The sequence below is a fragment of the Periophthalmus magnuspinnatus genome, chromosome 16 (genome assembly GCF_009829125.3).
Source record: "Periophthalmus magnuspinnatus isolate fPerMag1 chromosome 16, fPerMag1.2.pri, whole genome shotgun sequence".
NCBI classification, from domain to species: Eukaryota; Metazoa; Chordata; class Actinopteri; order Gobiiformes; family Gobiidae; genus Periophthalmus; species Periophthalmus magnuspinnatus.
This window is the reverse complement of record NC_047141.1, coordinates 26,668,205-26,690,698: the sequence shown is the minus strand read 5'-3', so window position 1 is coordinate 26,690,698 and position 22,494 is coordinate 26,668,205. Positions and strand designations below refer to the sequence as shown.

Below are 22,494 nucleotides of genomic sequence, written 5' to 3'. Positions count from 1 at the left end.
ATGATCTGATAAGTATCAATACATGGTTCATGGTTAATTTCAATACGATATAAATATATTTTAGGACTCAACAAATTTATCTTCTAATATTTTATCATAATCAGAAGACTTTTATTGCCATCGTCTGTGAACACAGTTCACAAACTAGGAACTTACTGTGGTGATAAAGTGCAACATAAAAACACACTGAATAAATACAGTGTGTTTTTTGGTAATTATGGTTATTAACAAGGTCTGTTTTAAACTGTTTTTGCATCCTTGAACAAGACAGTTTATCCAACGTGCCTGTGTGAATTTTACCGTGAATGTAAAAATAACATGATAATGTGATGCAAATTTGAATACTGAGAAAAATAGAAAAACTAGAAAAATCATAACTTGTACTACTATCTATACTATTTTAATGCATATTTACCCTCTTGATCAAAACCATTTAGACAACATGAATCTTTGAATGATGACAGCATTGGGGAGGAGGATGGTGATCACAGCGTAAACCACAACAATAATGTAAGTGTCACTACAGCTCTGTGTTTCCTCTGTTTTGTTTGTATGCCTGTTTTTAATTGAATAATTACACAGAATGCCCCTGGCGATGGAGACCTGCTACTGATAAGAATAACTCCAGATCATGAGGGAAAGTTTGGTTTCAATGTTAAAGTAAGCAACTATTTACTATTGCTTTTTTATATATTTATCATGTATTTTTTCTAGGTGATGGTCTGAAAACTGTTGGCCTCAGTGAAGATGTGATTTTTTTTTTTTTTGTCCAGAAGAATATAGAATATATGAAGATGTTATTCCTTTGCCCGAAATGTTCCACAGCATCGCATTATACTGACCTATTTTGTATTTATTCAGTTACAGAAGTTTTTATTGCTTAAATAGCACAGTGTCACCTGTTTGCCTTCGAGTTAAGTTTAATGCCATACTGTGAAACATTCCAGGCAAAGGAATAACATCTTCATATACTGCTCCTTTAAACATCCAAACAGTATGCAAAGCCTTAACCTTAAAAATCTTTACATATTTAAAAATGTGTGTATTTTGATGCAATTTTCACACAAATCACTATATCCTTAAAAATAAATGACAAAAACATTGCTTTGCAGGGCGGAGTGGACCAGAAGATGCCACTTGCCATTTCTCACGTGAAGCCGGACTCTCCTGTAAGCTAAAGTCTACTACAGCCTTTTATTGTACTAAGAAGACAATATTCTCATTTATAATCTATAAATGCTCTGGTTTACAGGCAGGGAAGTGTGAGCCTAAACTTCTTGAAGGGGATCTGGTGGTCCTTATAAACGGTCGCGACATCTCTGAACACACCCACGACCAGGTAGTCATGTTCATCAGAGCCAGCAGAGAGTCACACTCCAGAGAGCTGGCACTACTCGTCAAACGGAAAGGTGAGTGGAGGACATGAAGGTGGAAGATCTTACTGTTCTCAGAGTGTTTTTGAAATCATTGAACCTTTTCTACAATTCCTCTTCTGGACAAATGAGACGTTACATTCACTGGTGCAAGATATTTGGCAAAAATAGTTTATTTCTCCGAGTCTTTATGGTCCTTATGGTTCATGGCATTCTAGCTTTTGATCCCATAATTACTGATAGAAGACAAAGACGTATATGTAATGCTATAAGCAATCCATATTGTTGAAGCTTAACATATTTTTTCGGGATTAGGTACCCAAATTTGCCACATTTTTCTTGCAAATTCCTTTCAACTGGTAACATTCACGCCTGTGTTTAAGCATAGAGATGATTTAAAACTGGATATATTTATGCTAGGAATGAGACAAGACCTCACGCCACAGGACCTGGCTAAAATTGCCACACGCAGAAAAGGGTTAGTGCTACAATTAATATGGGCATAAAATGACAACATGGTCTTTCCAATTTGGAAGATCATGACAGGGCCATATAACAATTAATTACATTATAAGACAATTCCTTACATTGTAGTGAGATGTCCACAGTTAATTAATCTTTTACAGTTACTCTGTGCTAACTTTCCTTTTCCTTGTATTTTAGGAGCGACTCGTACACTCCCCCAACTTCAGTTGCCCCCGACCCTCACCCTAACGGGACATTCACAGGGGGACAAGGCTCCCTCCCCTGTCCAATCAGAGCCAGTCACAACACTGGAGGAGTCCATGCGACAGCTGGAGAAAGGGATTCAGTCTGGCACTCTCTGCTTCCACTTTGAGGTATTAAATATGCAAGAATATATAAGTGACACTGGGTACATATAAGCATCTCACTATAGTGACTTACATGTGTTGATCCCTGTTTGATTGGGAGTTTAAAGGTTCACGATGTAACTTTTCTGGTGGGAGGGGGGCAACCATCTGCTTGTCTCCATGGAGGTGTTATTGCTCTGCCTAGACTGTTCCAGAGTATTAATGTTGCTTTTATTCAATCTAAAGAAAGCAATAACAGATAAAAGATAACTCGCAAGCAAACACGAAATGCAGTTTTAAGTGTCGATTTTATTTATTAAGGGAAAAAAGCCATCTGACCCTACATGGCCCATGTGAAAAAGTAATTGCCCCCTAAACCTAAAAAATGGTTGAACCACCCTTAGCAGCAAAACAACTGCAGTCAAGCATTTGCGATAACTGGCAATGAGTGTTTCACATCGCTGTGGAGGAATTTTGCCCCACTCTTCTTTGCAGAATTGTTTTAAATCAGCCACATTTGGAGGGTTACCGAGCATGAACCGCTTTTTTAAGCTCATGCCACAGTATCTCTATTGGATTCAGGGCTCGACTAGGCCACTCCAAAAAAAAAACCTTTTGTGTTTGTTTTAAGCTATTCAGAAGTGGACTTGCTAGTGTGCTTTGGATCATTGTCCTGCTGCAGAACTGAAGTGCGCTTCAGTTTGAGGTCACAAACTGATGGCTGGATATTCTTCTTCAGGATTTGTTGGTAGAGAGCAGAGTTCATGGTTCCTTCAATCACAGATAGTCGTCCAGGTCCTGAAGCAGCAAAGCTGCCCTACACCATGACACTACCACTGCTGTGTTTCACTTTTGGCATGATGTTTTTTTTAATCAAATGCTGTGTTCATTTTACGCCAGATGTAACGGGATGCACTTCTTCCAAAATGTTCATCTTTTGTTGCATCAGTCCACAGAATATTCTCCCAAAAGCTTTGGGGATCATCAAGACGTTTTTTGGCAAAAGTGAGACGAGCCTTTATGTTCTTTTTGTCAGCAATGGCTTTCTTCTTAGAACACTGCCATGCATGCCATTTTTACCTAGTCTCTTTCTGGCTGAGTCATGAACACTGACCTTTACTGAGGCCAGTGAGACCTGCAGTTGTTTAGATGTTGTTCTGGGTTCCTTTGTGACCTTACCAGTGATCATCGTGGTTCGCTGGAGTCCCAAAGATTTAGAAATGGCTTTGTAACCTTTTCAAGACTGAGACAATTTCAGTTACTTTTCTTCTTATCTGCTCTTGAATTTCTTTGTATCGCAGCATGATGTCTTGGGTTCAATATGGCCGACTTCACCTTAGACAGTCCGTCTAACCGTCAGACAGGTTCTGTTTAAGTGATCTCTTGATTTGAAAGGTCTGGCAGCAATCAGGCCTGGGTGTGGCTATGAAATTGAACTCAGCTTTCCGCAATAATATGATTTAACAGTTACGTCATTTACCACATTTAGCAACGGGGGCAATTACTTTTTCACACAGCATCATGTAGATTTGGGTAGTATTTTTCTCTTAACAAATAAAATCATCACAGAAAAACTGCACTTTATGTTTACTTGGGTTATCTTTGCTTAATTCTTAGATTTGTGTGAGGACCTGAAACCGTTAAGTGTGACACATGCAGAAAAGTAAGAAATCAGGAAGGGGGCAAATACTTTTCCACAGCACTGTGGATTTGAAGTGCTTGTTTTAATAGGATTCTGTTCAAAGTTCACATTTAAAACACGTCCAGAAGAACTGACAAACTAATATAAGAATCACATTTCAGAACATGTTTGGATAGTTAGCAGTTTTTATGCAGAATAAGACCGGATGCTTTGTTGTTTGTGAAGGAAATTATGGTACTTCAAAAATTACAGCATTTTGCTATTTGCTAATTGTGTCCATTCAAATTACATTCCAATTAATCTTGCAGCTCTATTATAAGTTTGCAAACAGAAACACGGGCTTATTCCTCATCATGCAGCTCCACTGCGCCACACCACTGAATTGTCTCCGACTGAGGGCACAGACCCTGACTCACTGAATGCATCTCATCTCCTCAGAGCTGCAAGCCCTGAGGAGCTCAAGAAGAGCCTGCACACAGACCCTGAGTTTATGAAACAAAAGACCAATTTAAGACCAAAGTATAAGACCAAAATAAAACAATTTATTCAAAAGCAGGTGCGCAGATCACTACCGTGTTAAATGAGATCGCTCTTTAGCTCATGCCACATCAGTTTACATGTGTTTTCACCACCACAAAGGTAATTAGGCATTAAACTGTTGAGTTTTCACTGTTTCAGTGAAAGGTAATAGTTTACTGAACCCTATTATCAAAACAATAATTGGTAAAAATATCTATTTATAATAATCTGAAAATAAAGTTGTTGCGGAATGTAATTACTTTGTAAATCGGGGTATAGTTCACGTACTCTTTCCTGTTTGGAGAATTCTGAACAGTGGAGATTGATCTGGCCAGAGTCGGTGGAGCATTGCTGCATCCCTGCAGAGTGTATCCGTGAGATGTGGATCGGCTCATTCACTACAACTGCACAAGTACTGCTCAGAGCAGATATGCACGATGTGGAATCAGCCCAAGAGGAATTACTACAGTAGAGGAACAGTTCATGTTGAATGTTTCATAAAAATGGAAAGGTCAGGTTTAGATGGTTTGAACATGAATAAGCGTTAAGAAGGAGTGCATTTATTGGAAAAAGGAGGCTGAGGTTAGAGTTGCCTAGCAGGAAGAGGCTTACACAAAGACCAAAGAAAGGTTTGATCGATTTAGTGAAAGTAGACTTGGAAGTGTGGGAATTGGGTGCAGATGACAGGGTCACATGGGGGGAGGTGATTTTCTTGAATAACCTTTGAACAGCCAAACAAAAAAAAAAGAAGAGGAATCATGTGCTATATTGAAGACAGACGCTGATGAACTATTGACTAAGACCCTAGTCATGAAAGTGTGAGTCATTTAAATAGTGTTTTGATTTCTTTTCTCTTTTCTGTAGAATTTATACAGAAGGAAGCCTGGTCTGTCACTGAGCTGCGCCCGGCTTTCAGAAAACATCGAAAAGAATCGTTACAGAGATGTTTTACCATGTAAGTCTCAATTTTAATAAACGTGAGCTGGGGCTGTCAAAAGTATCGAAAACCAGATACTACAACTAGTACTAAAACTAGAGACTCATTTGAGCAATTATTATTGTTTAGTGTTGAAAATCGCATTCTATTGTCTAAAGAAAGAGTGTTTTAATCATTGTGGTATCAGAATCAGATATTGATTATCAAGTCTATTCTTTAATATCTAAATTTTTGTTTGAAAGATTTCCATCAAACAAACCTATATCTTAACATTACATTCCTCACTAACATAAGGAATGTATTGCTAAGATGATATCTCCACACGTTTTTACTACTTCTAATTTTGCATGTAGTAGTAGTAGTCGTTGTTGTAATTGGGATAAAAAGATTTGTAAAGATTAATTTTCACTAGTATATACCCCTATAAACCTGTATGATATACTGATATAGGAGAGCCCAGGACTAATATATGTGAAGATTGTCATTCCATTCTCTTACACATGAGCCAATAAGAGTCAGAACTAAAGTTAATTTGCTGCTGAGCCTGTGGTACAGTGACACACTCACTAAGGCCCCCTGCTGGTGCCCTGCTCTTTTACAGATGATGATACAAGAGTCATTCTTCAAGGCCAAGAAGACTACATCAATGCTAGCCACATAACAGTGAGTAACTATGACACTATACTCGTGACTAAGCCTGTCACTATAATAACTACTGTATATTTATTTGAAAGATAAACTATACATTTTTACATGCGCTAGTGAGTGGGGCGGTACTCAATTAAAGAAGTTCTTGGTGTACTAGAGACATGTCCTGGCGATCAATTAGTCAACTAAATTAGTCGACAAAAACCTTCAGCTAACTCACTCAATAACATCTCCTGTCATCTGGCAAAAACAGTTTAACAACTAGTTACATCTAGTTACATCTAGTGTAGTCCAGTCTGGCTATGCCTCCCTTTTTGGAAGTACTGTTTTATATTTTTGATGACGTAGGCCAAATAATATCACAATATTTTCTGTAACAATATATGCAACAGTATATCAAAAATGTGTCATTGTGGCAAGCTTATTCATGACATTCAGTACCACTCTTCATGTCCATTTGTGTCTGTGTGTGCATCTTTTGAATGTGTGTTTTGTAGATGGCGCCCCCTATGTCTGATGTTTGTTTACGTTATGTGGCTGCTCAAGGACCACTGCCTCAGACCTGTTCTCACTTTTGGCAAAGCGTTTGGGAGCAGAAGGCACACACCGTCATCATGCTAACCACTCTGACAGAGAGGGGACGGGTACACATTTATCCATATTATTTATTTATTATCTCTAATTTATTTTATTGGTTTAAAGTGCCACTATGTAATATTTCAGCTAATAGTTTCAATACAGGTTTTTGTATTGCTCAAAAATACTGATATGTCCTTCCCTGGCCAACATATCAGTCAGGTCTGTAGAGACGCAAGCCCAGTCACAGTCTATTTATAGTAACATTTAATGTTACTACTTTTAAAGGTGCACTCTGTAACCTTTCTGGTGGGGATCTGCCACCTCCTTGGCATTAAATGTATCCATCTTTCATTTATTAAATTATATATATATCTCCAGAGTTCTGACCTGTTACTTGGCCTGGTGGTGACACCTCGTTTCCATTCTCTGGAATATTCTAGGCAAACCTTGTAGGTGGCAGATCCTCCATCAGAAAAGTTACATGGTGTATCTTTAAAAGTTGTTTGCATGATGATTAATGTCCATGATGTGCTTTCATGTTGAAGCTTATTAAGCTAATAACCAACCCAGTTAAAGGAAGTTCTGAATGGAACATTTGCAACAAAAGACAAATGCTCACTTGGAGTCATCAAGGTCCCATTAAATTAAGCTGTCTTTGCCTAAGCTTTACTGTTACTAAGCAACCAGAGACTAAAATTAATTGATCCATTTCTGATATTTGTCTCTCCTCCAAAGGGTCACACGCAAAAACTGCCCATCATTGTCCTTGCTTTTGCTGATTGCTTTTGCACCTCATTTTGCAGAGACACCGCAAAACATCAACAGAGCGAAATGAGACCACAGCTGTAGAAAACTGAGTCCAACCAATGATGAGTCACACGAATCAGTGTAATTTAGTCACAGTATCTTTTTTCTGCAGACGAAGTGCCACCAATACTGGCCTCATCCGCCTCAAGTGAAAAGCTATGGACACATGCAGGTGAAATGTCATTCAGAGGAGTGCAACCTGGCCTATGTAACAAGACAGTTCACGCTCACAAACACTAAGGTACAGTATAAAACACCAAGCTAGGTAGTGTATTTCAATTAAAGTGGAACGAAACACTAAATCCACTTTTAAAAAATGTTTTAAATAGCATCATCTACTGTTCTTAGTCATTTTTTGGCAACTTTTGTGCAAACCTGGTAAAGGTGCAGCTTTCTGGTCAAAAACATCTAAATCTAAGATGGTGCTGTCTCCAGTGGCATTTGCAAAGTCCAGTAGCTGGTTAAATCATGAAATATCAGAAACACCTGGCTGCAGGAGTGGGGTTTGAATTGTGGATGCCAGTTGGACCAATCGCACTGTTGCTTATACCCTCTGATCCTGCCCCTCCTCCACCCTCACTCTTCTTTAGTTCACAGGCACTGCCCAGTTTAGCAGCTCTATTCATTTGCCGTTGGCACCGCCATTGCCATTCGGGTTGTTTTACTTTGCATGGGGCTAGCAATCTTGAGAAAGTTCTATAGGGACTACAAAGCTGTATTAAAGCCTCCAAAAGAATCGGTGGACTGTTGACTTGTTGGTACACATGAACATTCAGACATGAACCTACTTAGTATCATATAGTAGCTGCAGCGCAATTTAGTTGCATTTACGGCAAAAGTGGATGGGGCGGAATAAGTTCAATAGCTTCTTTTTCACTACCACCTTGGAACGGATCTGTTTAGTGCAGCTCCTCCCAGTCGAGTTGTGTTTCCATGCCTCGAGCACGGCTCTGAGTTCAGGGGCAGAACTCTGCTATGTGATCAACTGACGTCGCCCCAACATAACTAATATTAACTTAATAAATAACATCTAAATTGTACTTGAATTATACTTGTAGGTCTATCGCTGATTCCAGCGATTCACAAAAAGCCATTGGAAGAAGTTTGTGGCGCTGTGAGACATTGCACAATATACCATAAACACAAAACTTCTTCTGGTTTATTGGTAGCTTTTTCTACATTTATTTCCCTTCTATGTGCCTCTATATCGCGTTTTAACTTCTCTTTATGTAATACACTGGGTTTGGCTTATGTTAGATGCATTACGCACTAGAGATATTATGTACTTTATACACATCAAAACATAAAGTTCCCGTAACTGGAAATACTGTGGTTTACCACAAGATCAAGTCAGTGTATGGTGAGAGATCATTATTTTGTGTTATATTTGAGTCTGCATTCTCTCTTGTCCAGTCATCTCATTTCTTATCTAGCTACACCTTAGCTAAAACGATCCGTACCAGTGCGGGTCCCCAATGGGAGCTAGGACCGTCCAGAGTGCACTTCAGACTCTTCAAACGGGGTAATACAGTTCACTTTAGACAGTGGAGACACTTACTGTATGTACTGATCAGCTCCAAAGAGAAATAGTGGCAGATAAGGCTTATTTGAAATGTGTTTGTGGGAGGAGTTTAGGTGTTTAGTCCCACTTTAAATATAACTTTATTCATTTCCCAAGGGGCAATTCAAAGGTACACAGCAGTTTGCAAAAATCATCATCATTCACTTACTCAGAGTTTTGTTTTGATTGATTCATGTATGTTTGAGTAATCCTGCATTTCCCGACATTTGAGAATAGAGTGCTCAGTGAACATTTATGTTGGCACCTTTCACTCATATCTGCCTTTGACTCTGTGCTTTGCAGTTCTTTGAAAAAATGTTGAATAGCCAATTCTCTGAAATAAAAACACAGAATGAAAATCTGCTGCTTGCTACAGTGAAATGGCACTATGAAAATGAGGCATCTCTCTCATTTCTGCAGTTTTGAACTGGAAGTCAATAGACCTGTTTCTGTTGAGCTGTTTTAGGTCAATATTATGGTTTGCAAGAAAATGTAAAATAATGATCTTTGTATGCGGTTTCATTAGAAAATACGAGTAAAAAGTATCATATTCTCAAATGAAGACAAGAGAATATTTATTATTAAGAAGTTGATGTTTAAGAGCATGTTATTAGTGTAAATATACAGTAGTGGATGGATACATCGCATTCCTGTTCTTTGTCCCATGTGTGACAGAGCAGACCGTACCACAGGCTCTGGTTACTGTCTGCTCTCAGTATGTCCTGTACAGTTTTGTTTATACAGTGGTGTTAAAATGCAGACTCTGCGTTTTAGCTTAGAGAAAATATTGTACTACCGAGCATCAGTGGACAGGAGTATTTTATTAAGTTGTTTTAAATAAATATTGTGATTTAAAATGTCCAAAATATAAAATAAAGCTCCACTGGTGTCATAGATTATAAATATATAGCAGATGTTGGTTTATAGCTCCCTCACACAGATACAAGCATGGCCATATGTAGCATTGAGGCTCATGAGAAGCCCAGTCATTTATTATGTTCGTTTGTGCAAGTGGATTATTTTTATATGATTCGCAATATTTTATTTTATACATGTTTTGCAAACGTTTATTAGGCTCTGTATGTGGATTCAGGAGCACATCAATGTGTCCATTTGTGTGTTGAGGCGCGTGTCAGTGTGTGCGTGTGCATGCGGATTTAGGCGCCTGTCAGTCTGTGTACGTGCGTGTATGTGTGGATTGAGGAGCGTGTCAGTGGAAATCATACAACATCATCATCAATAACATGATACTTTTCTCTCTCAACATTTTATATAAAATCTACATGAAACATGCAGAAAATGTGTCTTCACAATAGTTTTTAAGCTCTAGTGTCTGAGCGTCACAGTCCAGTGTGAGGCTGCAGCTCAGACACTGCTGTGCTGAAGAGCAGGCGCAGAGCAGAGGCATGACAGAAACACGTTATTAAAGCTAACTATGTCATAAATGTCACTGTTTTGTTTTTATGGGGTTTTTTCCTTGCAGAGAAGGAGGGTCTAAGAACAAATTTCCTGGGGGAGGACCCTCAGACCCCCCTACATTAGGTCAATCTGATACAAGACACATATTCAACCCAGGGACTTTCAATTACTAAAGGCCTTATAATGTTAGCATATAGAAAAGTCTTTATTTAAAGTTATGCAATAGTGCTCTCATCATTTAAATATATATTTTTTGGTCAAATTGATTTGGACCTTGGTATTTTCAAAATCCTTCCTACAGCCCTGGATACAAGCACAATATGTCTTCTTTAAGGTTACAAAGGAAACCAGTACAGTGTGAGCACTGACTGATTATTTCTACCATATGTTACAGAGAAGAACTCACCACAGGTTCTAGTCTAGTGGCGAATTGTAATCAGGAGGGCATCTGTTGTCAGAAGTGTCTTCGCTAAAATAGTTGTCTGTAGGCCATATATAATGTAGATATAGATTTAGATACAGATTGAAATATGGCAATGTTTCTTGGGTGTATTCACTAATTTAAATGAGGTTAGGTTCAACATTTGTGAATTTACTTTATCGAGATTTTATGGTAAGGTACGTGTGTTATCAATAGGGAATTCTGGCTCTTGTCCTGTGATGTGATGTGATGTTATACTCCCATCTGGGAGTATAACATCACATTTTAGAGTCTGAAGACTGCCAGTAAGCTGTGTCGCATTTTTTCAGGTTTGATCCTGGTTTAGTCAAGGTCTAGTTCAGATTTAGTTCTGATTCCAGTTTAGTTTTGAGGAGGGGTGTGCCATTGTAAACACAGCCATATATTTGTCAGATTGGCTTCATTAGACCTGGGTAAATGTCCAGTGATCAGGGAAGCATGAGTTCACAAACACACAAACACAGATACTGCTGCGCTGGCCCATCTGTTCCTCTGGCAGAGACTTAGACCTGCGTGGACTCACAGGCAAAGAGCCCATCTCAAAGACCAAAGTCAGCACTTCTTTCATTGGTGTTTCCTTCTACCTCCACCTGTCTGTGTAACAGTCTCATATTATCATTTGCCCGGCTTTGAACATACTTGTTGAAAGCTTTGCAATTGTATTTCATATTTTATAACTTAAAAGTTTATGGAAAAATAGTGCAGTAGCCAAGCCTGAAGATACCTTGAATAGGTTGTGTGCTCTCCATTTGCAACAAAAGGTATTGCTAAGCAGTATAAGTGAGGCTAAAAACGTTAGCTGATAGTGGGAAAGTTGAAAACCAGAGATATACCAGGCAAAATAATCAGAGCAAGTCCGCTAAAGTTATATGAAATGCATAGAGAAGCACTTCTAGATACAGGAAGTGGTAGTGAGTTACCTCTACCTACAAAAATTCCATCTAAAATGCATATACAATTTACTCTCAGGGGAGACATTTTTCTGGCAATTGAAATCCTCATTTTACAAAAGTGTTGAAATTATAAACTTCACCAAAATTTAAAAAAAAATTACACATTAGATAAATCTTTAACTATGTTTTAGTAAAATGTCTAGTCTAACCTGTCATGCACTTTAATATGATGGATTATTCAAACATGGGTAAATAAAACAAAATGCAACTCCAGGTATGTTTTGATGAGGGACCCACAACATGTCATTTACTGTTACACTGTATCTCACTATTGGACACCTGTGTTTGTGTTTGTCCCAGCTGGGAGAGGAGCGGGCAGTTACACACTTGCAGTACGTGGCCTGGCCTGACCACGGTGTCCCTGATGACCCCTCAGACTTCCTGCTCTTCGTCAGCTCAGTGCGGGAGAGGAGGAGGGGCGATGAGCCACTCCTTGTGCACTGCAGGTAACCCAAACACAGGCACATGTGTCTTTAATTTAATACAGCGAATATGATTATTTTCCATTTATGAGGCTGTGATGATGATGATGATGATGATGATGATGATGATGATGATGATGATGATGATGATGATGATGATGATGATGATGATGATGATGATGATGATACATCAGTTTTATATAGCACAGTTCACTGTAACTCAAAGACGCTTTATGATAGTTTCACATAAAATAGGACCAGACAAACAAAAACAAGTTGTGAGGAAGAAGTCATTTTAAGCTTTTATAAGCTTTTATAAGGGTTTATAAGCTTTGAGGAGAAGGTGAATTTTGAGCCGTTTTTTGAAGACATTTAGTGAGTCAGAGTTTCTGTTGTGGAAGGGGAGGGAGTTCCAGAGGGTTGGGAAGAGATGGGGAAGAAGAGATTACATGATATATCCAGAACCATTAGGGTGCTCTCTTGATAAGCTTACAAAAGTATCATCTATTACTATGATTTTTTTTCAACATAAAACAACGCATATACCTAGTGAAATATAAACTATGATTAAAAAAAAGGACATGGATAAAATGGGGTGTTACATAAGGTGTTATTGGTATGAATCTTAGTCATAGGTCTTACAGCACTTGTAAAACTAGTTCTGTGGGCATTCGACCTGTTACCCATCAGTTCCTATGTGCCCATTTCAATTCCCAGGAAAATGTAATGATACAAAACAGAAAAAAACTCAAGGATATTTTATTTTCATTCTCAAATTAAACTACAACAAAATTCCTAACCAGGTACTATGTACAGCTGTATTGCTTATTCTTTTTTGTTGACATTTGTGTGGCAGCTTCTGGATTAACTGTTCCTCATTATTTGTCCTTGCCCAGAGGAAGCACAGCAAGCCCTTTTGAACAACTTGAGTTTTCAACAGATCATTTAAGCCTTTTTAACCTGCTTTTATTTCTGAATTTAATAATAATAATAATAATAATAATAATAATAATAATAATAATAATAACAACACTTTATATAGCACTTTTTTAAAGAAACTCAAAAACACTAAGGGGACACTAGGTAAGAAAAGGACACTAGACTTCAGCAAAATACACAAAAATAACAGATATTATTGTAGATTATATTTATTTATTTTTACTGTAGTGAGTTTCTGATGTGAAGAGGAAGAGATTAGTTAACCTAGTATTTTGTAAACCAGAGTAGTATTAGGGAGAACATGCAATCTCCACAAAGGCCACACCCAGGCCAGGAATTGAACCCCGGACCTTCTTGCTCTTTGGCAGGAGGGTTAAACACTGTGCCACCATTAAAGCCAAACACACGTATTCAGCCACAGTTCCCCGTATTGTTGAAAAATGTTTATTTATTTATTTTTTTTATCGCTGCAGCGCTGGGATTGGAAGGACAGGCGTGCTCATCACCATGGAAACGGGTCTGGCGCTGTTGGATCAGGGTCGACCTGTGTTTCCGTTGGAGATTGTGAAAACTCTGAGGGACCAGCGAGCCATGATGGTTCAGACCACGGTACGAATGGATAAAAATGATATTTAGTATGTTTAGGGAATGGAGCTGTCCTCTTTTATGGTGTAAATAAATACGTTAACTATTATTCAGAAATGAATTAAAGGTACACTACATAACTTTTCTAGTGTATAGTCCACCACCTGCTTGTCTCCATATTATGTCTTTTTTCCACATTATGCCAAAACATGTTATCTATCTTCTTGGATATAAGCATGTGGTCCCCCAAGACCAAGTTATAGATCAGATCTGTGGAGATGGTGATCCCACTCACTTTAAGAATGCATTATTTTAACAATAAAATGCCTCGAATTGAATAAATCCAAGATATAGGAACATTCCAGATAAAGTATTAACATCCCCATGGAGACAAACAAGCAGTGGATAACCCTAATAGAAAAGTTACACACTACACCTTTAACTAAGCCAAACAACCTTACCCATTTTTAATTATGCTCTGTTTTATTTAATTAAGCCTGCCTCACATACACCCAGCATCACACACTATTACAATTGCCATTTCAAGATCTAATGCATTATGTGTACTTGCTAAAATACAGGACATTTTAAACATGATTTTCTTGCCTCTATTGCCCATTTTATGAAACGTGATCAGGTCCCTCATGAAACCAGTTTTTTGCTGATGGAACAGTTCTCATGTTTCCTCCATCTGTTTGCAATGGAAAACCTGCTCAGAGCTGGGACTGGCTTTACTGTAACGAGCCAAAGTCAATGTCAAACAGTTACAATAGGTTTAGATCACATTTAACAGTCTGAAGATGTCTGCAGATATATGAAATCCACATCCTGAATGATTTTTAGCATTTAGGTCCACAAGGTTTTTTAATGTTTTCGGTGACTGTAATCAGACCAATGTCATTGAATTATACCTCTGCTTTTTGTCATTATAATAAACACAATTATTTATTCTGTAGAAACAAAGAAACCAGCTAAAGCCTGTTTCAAAACATGTTCAAATTTGCAAATGTAGGAATCAAATAATCAACAAATATAAGCATCTTTTCAATCATCTGCATTACCATTTTAAGGGTGCACTATTTAACTTTTCTTATGGAGAGTCAGTCATTTGCTTGTCTCCATGGAGATATTGTTATTGCTTTGCCTGGAATGATCCACAATATGGAAGACAAGCAAGTAACACCACCAGATCAAGTTACAGGGCAGATCTGTGGACCCGATCAACATAAGAATTCATGATTTTGAAGATATCTTTTACAAAATAAAATTCCCCCTGCCTAAATACATGATAGATAAGTTAAATGCTATACCGTAACATTCAAGGCAAAGCAGGTAGCGGACCTCCCACAAGAAAAGTTACATAGTGCACCTTTAAATATTTTATTGTATTTAAAAATGCTTTCTTCATATCAGGGGTACATTTGGGACATCTGACATTTTGGGAAATGTTTAATTATGCATAAAACCCAATAGGGCTTGAACACTTTTGGCCTGCCCTCCATCTCAGCGTAATCTATTCATATGACCTTTAGCATGTTAACATCCAACACCCCTCCTATTAGTAATATTTTGCATGTTTTTTCTTTTCTTTCAGTGTCAATTTCAGTTCATATGCGAGGCCATTCTGCGTGTCTACAAGGAGAAACACGAGAAGTCTTCTGCTCCAAAGTCTTAATCACCAAGAGACCATAAAAACCATCCATTTTCTTCTAGTCACGCACAAGCTGACTCCCACTGAAGCAGTCCCCCTCCAGGATCGGTACTCGGCCTGCATGATAATAAGTGCAAAACTGTCCTAAGAGATCGGCTGTGGTGAAACGTCAACATTACCACGCTATGATACACCTAGTTGGCCTTTCGTTTCTGCTGATCATGCAAAAAGCGGGTGCAGGCTGCCGTCTCCATAGTGACTGATGTATAAGACTTGTTGTGAGAGTTGATTTCTGTGCAAGAGGCCACTCAGCGATGCTTCCACTTATGAGAATTAGCGTGCCTTAGACTGATGGCTCCCAGTCGCTGCATCAAACCAGGCAGCAGAGGAAAACAAAGATGATATGTGGTTCTTCTCTGCCGTGCCATCAGTAACCGTGGTGACAGGATTTTGATCGGTACGTTAGATAAAGTCCAAAGGAGCAGCACACACTGTAAACAAGTTTAAATTATTAACACAATAAACACTGATTTTATGATTTTTATTTCATTGTGTTCTTGTGTGAATTTATCAAATGCTGTGTCTATGTGTGAACCTGTGATCATTGCAGTCTTTTTGAACTGTGTCTTTGAAAGGGTCATTTGACCTTCAGTCACTCATAAACCAGGAACCATATCAGTGACACCACCTCAACCAATTGCCTGATGAAGTAGAGGCTTAGTAGCTGATAACAAAATGTAATTTTGCACTCAAGATTGCATTGTCTCTGTAGTTTTGTCACTGTAATATTGTGATGTTAGGTCCTCATGTGCACTGCAGAGTTAGACAGGACAAACTTAAGTAAAAGTAAAATATTCTTTTCTACTCAGCGAACCCACTCCACACACCCACTGGGTTGAAACGATTATCTACAACATAGCTGCTCTTACCAGTTTAATGACACATCAGTACTTTGTAACTTGGGTCAGCCCCCCAGTCCCGTGAGGCGGACGCGTGGCAGACAGATGGCGCTGGTTTGACGCTGTCGACTCGTCCAGTTGAAGGAGCAGAAGTTTGTTATGTGCTGTGTAGCGCACATGCGCAGACCAGGCTGTTTGTCCAGTTTCACTGGTTGACTTTTACCTGTGAGGTAGATTATAGTTTCGGGAAGGAGGTGAGAGACTTGGGAATAAGCCCCGCATCAGTCCAGAGGCACAGAGTGGATTTTCCTCCGCTCACGAGCTCACAGTTGGCACTGTATATTCTGAGGTCCCGCTGCGGAGCCACGGACTTTCAGGATTTAGGGGTCGGTGCGCAACAGCGAGCTCCGGAGCAGGTGCAGCGGGGACAGGACGGAGGGAGGAGGGAGCTGCTAAACCCACCGGGCTCTCTCGTAGTGGCTGTGTGTACATTCAGAGCACGTTCACTTGGTATGCCGCTGTTACTCCCGGTCTGAGGACCGGTCTCTGGCTCTCAGGAGGTTCTCCTCGCGCTGGGAGAACGACTCTTGGACCAGGAAGATGATGGGCTTTCTACGTCGGACGTTCAGCCGCCGCTCGCGGAGCCGATTCCAAACGAGAGAACGGGACGAGCGGGACGGAAAGCTCGGGGCAGGAGGGGGCGGAGGGGTGATCGGGAACCCCCTGCTCCTGGCCCATCAGCAGCAGGTTGTCCACGCGCCAGCGGTGGTCACCGGGGGGGCCTCAGTGCACATCCCCGCGGCGGAGGGCGCGCGGACCTCCATCGCCTGCCGCGTGCTGCTGCTGGACGGATCAGACGTGAACGTGGATCTACCCGTGAGTCCAGTCTCATTATTTAAACAGATGGAAAGATACAGAGGGATTTTAATAAGTTTCCCAAGGACACGTGCTAATTGGGAGCTATGAAGTAAATGAAAAAGTTATTATGGATACCAATGGTTATAAATGAAAAAAAGATGTGTTCATGATGTAATCATGTTCGCATTTAAAGTTTCCTAAAGTCATCTCGTCCGAGAAGGAAGCGCTGTGCGCTGATCTGTCGCGTGACGCTGTGGTACAGACTTCTGGAACATTTCACCTGTCAACTTCACCGTTTGTTTGTTTGTTTTTCTTCATAATTTGTTTTTCTGGTTCGCCTACTGTGGCCTCTTCTTTTTATCGTTCTTTAGTGCAGTGTTTGTCCTGTGCGCGGCTCGCCTGTGATTCCCTGATTTCATTACCCGCTGTGTGTGTGGACTGTGCCGGGGGTGGGAGACGGTGTGTGAGTGTGTGTGTGTAGGCAAAGTGCGTAAGTGGCCCGTATGATATTTTCATTTTGAAGGTTGTGTGTGTCACTGGAGCTGTTACGTACATGCGCCACCTGTGAGTGCCGCCTTTGAGGATGAGGAGTCGTTGTGATAAAACTATTGTACAAAACACATCAATAGGACGAAGTGCACTGTTACAGCTGCTGGGTCGTTTGGCTGATTATAGGATATTCTGGCTGTTATTAACCTGTATTATCCTCTATTTCCACATTCTGGCCCACATTTGATCTGACATTTTCACCAGTTTGAGGGGAATTTTTAACTTTCAATACTTGATTAATGACAAGACATTAGAGAGGTGCTAGATAATTATTCATTAGCCTATTAAGTCAATGATCACACAAGATGTTATATAGCTATTAATCATGTAAGAAGCTTATTGTAATGAGTGTAGGTCTCCAAAATTGCAAGGAAATACAAATTATGACTCAGCTCGAATAAGAATTTTGCCTATTTTGTACACTGAATATAGCTATCCAAGTGGTCATAAATTATAGAGAATACATTAAAGTGCACCGTTCTGCTCTTACATCATGACCTATCCACGCCAAATGATATTTCGTATTTCGCCCCTTCAATTTCTTGGTCCACTTGTCTCCATGGAGATGTTAATGCGTATCTATAGCATTTTTTAAATTACAGGTGTTCTTATTCCTCACATAACAAGAAAAAACATGCAATCTCACTGTGAGCAGCCTTGCCTCTTCACAGATCGCTTCTATAACTTGGCCCGGTTGTCTCTATGGAGAAGTTTAATGTCATGCCATTCCAGGAAAGGCAATAACATCTCCATGGAGACAAGCACATGGCACACCCTCTACCAGAAAAGTGACATAGTGCGTCTTTTGCCTATGTGCTTTAATGGTTGTGTAGAATAGCTTAAAATTCCTATATTACACAAAATTACTCTTGCCAGGTTTAAATCATGTTATGATGTTGTTACGCCCTCAAAAACATACCTGGAGTTGTGTTTTGTTTCATACAGACATGTTTGAGTAACCCTTTATTATTAGTCTGTTACATCTCCAAAACTCAGAACGCTTTGTTCCACCTTGTGATGTCATGAAGTGGTATTTTTCACGTTAACAGCTACTTTTTACTTTTAGTTCACGAGAAATTGGAAATTCCAGAGCTGAAATTATTCAAATGATTCCAGTGAAAGTGTATGGAGTTTAAAAACACAGTGGAGTACTTCCTGTATTACCACATGATGACATCACAAGGTGGAACAGAGTGTTTTCAGTTTAAGAGAAGAACTCTGCCTGAATATGCATTGTTTGTGTGTTAAACATGTGTGAATGAAAAAAAACACAACTACAAGTATGTGGTTCGAAGCTTTACATTGATTCCTTGTATGTGAAAATTGTGCCTCAATATTTGAATTAGCCCTTCACTGCTGCAGTTTATGAGCTAGTCCCCAATCCTTTAATACCCCAGATTTCCTCAAACACAAACCAGGAAGTTTGGACTGGCTATCTCGATCCAAAGTACAAGGCCTGTGTCATATGTCCACGCCCCCTCGGACTGTACTAGCCTTATAAACACAGACTCCCTCGCAGCGTTATTGTTAGTGCATAGAGTTTCCATCATCAACAGAAGTGTAATCCCCAGTGACCTGTCCTCTCATTCTGACCCATATGGTGCCTTCTGTAACTCTCACTTAATGCTATTTATATTCAAGCTGCAATGTAGGAATATTACGTGTTACATTAGTAGGGAACAGTAGCTCAGTTGGTCAGAGTGTTTGTCCACTGATCTGAAGGTTGGTGGCTTGATTCATGGTCTCAAAATAAGCATAGAGGGGTAGAGTGGTATGATTCCAGTGTCCTTAAGCAGTCCTCTACACTGGTGTATGAATGTGCGTGTGAATGGGTGAGTAAATTGATCTAAAACACTTTGAATGCCTTGAAGGTGGAAAAGCGCTACATAATGAGATGAGACATGAGATTGGACAAAACAAGACCAGATTTTGACATATTTTTTAATTCATATTTCTTTTGTCATTGTAGAATTGCTTTTTGAAACTACAGCTTCAGCTGGTGTATTTCACCAACACTTAAAAATCTTTTTTATCCAATCCAAATGGAAATGCGTGGCATAAAAAACTCACAAGATAGTCCCATCCCTAGACACATGACATCAACTTTTAACTTCAGCTCATCTTCAAATCTATTAATCCCAGGAGAACTATCTATTCATAATACGAATGAAAGCAAAATAAAATAACGCCTAGCGACAGTGCCCACCAATTATTATTGTTGGCAACGTCTGAGGAACATCCCTCTGTTCCAGTCCTTACATGCAGGGCTGTGCTATTTCACTGCATTTTTAAGAGATCTTAACTGCCAGTGATGCTCAGCTCTTTTTAAAGACAGTATGTAACTTCCATGGAAAAAGACTTAGTTAAATCAAACTTCAGAACATTCTCCATGGAGAAAGTTAGGTTTTATACTGTGGAACATTATAGCCAAAAGAACATCATTTCTAGGGAAACAAGCAGAATTAGGCCCTTCTCCAGGCCAAACAAGTCAGGTTTGTGGAGATCCAAGCCTACTCACAGAAGGGGACAGGTTTTCAGTGCAATAAACACATCCAAAATAAAAAAAGAACTTTTATTTCAGTCTATTCTTTTGTTAAAATGTTACATATTGTGACTTTAATCAAGAGGTCTACAGCCAAATCTCTATCAGTAAAAGCAGTAGTTTGGAACAGAGCGCAGGCAGGAGAAAGAAACTGTTGTTTGTTTCCAAATTGCAGTAACTAAAAATTCCGTATTCTGTTTTGTTTATACTCTGAAAATTAATTTTGAAAGCCATTTTTAATTGTTGACAAAATCAAATAAAAAACTGGGAAAAAACTGCATTCTTTATTTTGTCATATCTCCCAGCCCTACTGACATTGAATACTGTTTTCATGTTTCAGAGTAAATCCAAAGGCCAGGACCTGTTCGATCAAATCATGTACCACATAGATCTAGTGGAGACGGACTACTTCGGACTGCAGTTTATGGACTCGGACCAAGTCTCAGTGAGTAGAACCACTCTCCTGAGTAGTACTACCAGTGTAATTTCATTTTGCCTTAATAACTCCCTTCTCTCTGTTTCTCCCTGCAGCATTGGCTTGATATGTCCAAACTAATAAAGAAACAAATCAGAGGTAAGTATTCCCCTGTTGTGTAATTGCTGTCTAGTTTTATGCGCGCTGTGTTCTGTCAGTAGCAGGTGAGGGCGGGAGCAGGTGGCCCATTATCAGATGTTGACACGGTGATTAGCAGCAGCCCGCGAGCCACAGCTTTTGTTTGCTCAAAGGAAAAGTGAATGGTTCAAGAGAGCGTAAGGAGGGAGTGAAAGTGTGCACTCATCTCAATAGATTATGTTCACATGATGACATCCTAACAGCCTATAGTTTAAAATGGACATGGAGGTAGGGCTGAACGAGTTGGGAAAAATATCTAACTGTGATTTTTATGACAAGCATTGCAATTACCATTTGTGTTTTATTAATGGGATTCTGTTCAAGTTCACATTTTAAACATGTCCAGAAGAACTGAACAAAAGACTGAAACATGAACTGACAAACTAATACAAAAATCACATTTCAGAACATGTTTGTACAGATCTAAATTGCGGGGTTAGCAGTTTCTATTTTCCTAATTCCATTAAATTGCAATTTGTGATTAATCTTGCGGCTCGTGGTGAAGGGCAGATAAGGTAGAATTTGCTGTTTAAGTGTCAAAATGCAGATGTTGTTTTGATCTGGTTTATGGTTAATATCTCTGTAAATACCATGGCCTATACATATGAAATGGAAATTATGTTTTATCTTTTACCACAAATTAACTAAAGTTTAATAATTGTTTCACTGAAATTGCAAAAAGTGCAGATAAAACTATTTAAAGAGATGGTTTTATATACGAGTAACTTGTAAGTGATGACATTTTTAACACAGAGGTGGCTCAAAGTTCAATATTTTTTCTTATCAGCACAAATTAAGTAAGGATTAATAATTGTGGATTTTTGTAAATATTTCCTTCCTTCCTTGTATCTGCTATATTTTGATATTGACTCCTGCTGCCCTGTTAAGTGAAGTGCTATGCAACCTACCGGTACTTGTTTTGGTAAAGTGTCCCATTGCAAAGTCTTGGTTTATAGTTGATATCTCTGTAATTACTAAACCTATTTTCATGAAACAAAAACACACAGTGCAATGCTTTTTCTATTATTTTTCCACTAAACCACAGACTATACAAGTTGTGATCTTATCCTTTCACACAAGTAGAGAGAGAATGAATATGGACAGTTTATAGATCCAAATAATCACATGAGACACAAGATTTTCAGTTTATTTGTATCGATTATAACGCAAAGAGAGTGATTGGAATTTTTATTTTATTTTAATAGATTATTTTTTCAGACCAAGGTTTAGTTTGTTTTCATACCTGAGTTTCTACTTCTCTGTAGTGCTCTTTCTCAGAGTGGTCACGTGATGTTGTTGTGATGTGTCCGGTCAGACTATTTAAACAGGTTTTGGGGCTGTCTTCCTACCAGGGGAAGTCCCGGTTTAAAGTCCTGTGGGCATGTTTCTGTATTTTGATTACCCGCTTAATCCAGTGATGATGTTGAAGCGATAGTAGCTCAGGTGGTAGAACGTTCGTCCTCTGATCCAAAGGTTGGCGTTTTGAATCCCACTCTTGACTTAAAACATCATTGCTTAAGCGGTCAGATCCACTCACCCACAGGTTGGCAGTGCGATTCCAGCTCCCACTGGTGAATACTGTCATTGTGTCCTTGGGCAATACACTTAACCCACCTCACCCACAGTGTCTGTGTGCACTGGTGTAAGAATGTGTGTGTGAATGGGGGGTGGTTCCTTGATGTAAAGTGCTCTGAGTGCCTTGAAGGTGGAAAAGTGCTACATAAAA

At 39.2% G+C, this 22,494-nt stretch overlaps 2 protein-coding genes across 3 annotated transcripts in view; both read left to right on the top strand.

Moving 5' to 3' along the window:
- Positions 1 to 15,851, top strand: part of ptpn3 (protein tyrosine phosphatase non-receptor type 3) — a 34,376-nt gene extending 18,525 nt beyond the window's left edge. For both annotated transcript variants that reach the window (XM_033980470.2, XM_055228058.1), the window contains exons 15-26: positions 438 to 510; positions 583 to 660; positions 1,113 to 1,169; positions 1,253 to 1,409; positions 2,037 to 2,212; positions 5,211 to 5,301; positions 5,885 to 5,946; positions 6,429 to 6,575; positions 7,430 to 7,558; positions 12,011 to 12,156; positions 13,545 to 13,680; positions 15,251 to 15,851. In XM_033980470.2, the coding sequence (XP_033836361.1) occupies positions 438 to 510; positions 583 to 660; positions 1,113 to 1,169; positions 1,253 to 1,409; positions 2,037 to 2,212; positions 5,211 to 5,301; positions 5,885 to 5,946; positions 6,429 to 6,575; positions 7,430 to 7,558; positions 12,011 to 12,156; positions 13,545 to 13,680; positions 15,251 to 15,331 (1,333 nt within the window). In that variant the 3' untranslated portion in view covers positions 15,332 to 15,851. The remainder of the gene's footprint in view (positions 1 to 437; positions 511 to 582; positions 661 to 1,112; positions 1,170 to 1,252; positions 1,410 to 2,036; positions 2,213 to 5,210; positions 5,302 to 5,884; positions 5,947 to 6,428; positions 6,576 to 7,429; positions 7,559 to 12,010; positions 12,157 to 13,544; positions 13,681 to 15,250) is intronic.
- A 444-nt stretch (positions 15,852 to 16,295) lies between these two features.
- epb41l4b (erythrocyte membrane protein band 4.1 like 4B) overlaps positions 16,296 to 22,494 on the top strand; it is a 38,508-nt gene continuing 32,309 nt past the window's right edge. Inside the window, exons 1-3 of the mRNA XM_033980472.2 lie at positions 16,296 to 17,082; positions 20,496 to 20,600; positions 20,687 to 20,729. Of these exons, the coding sequence (XP_033836363.1) occupies positions 16,807 to 17,082; positions 20,496 to 20,600; positions 20,687 to 20,729 (424 nt within the window). The 5' untranslated portion in view covers positions 16,296 to 16,806. The remainder of the gene's footprint in view (positions 17,083 to 20,495; positions 20,601 to 20,686; positions 20,730 to 22,494) is intronic.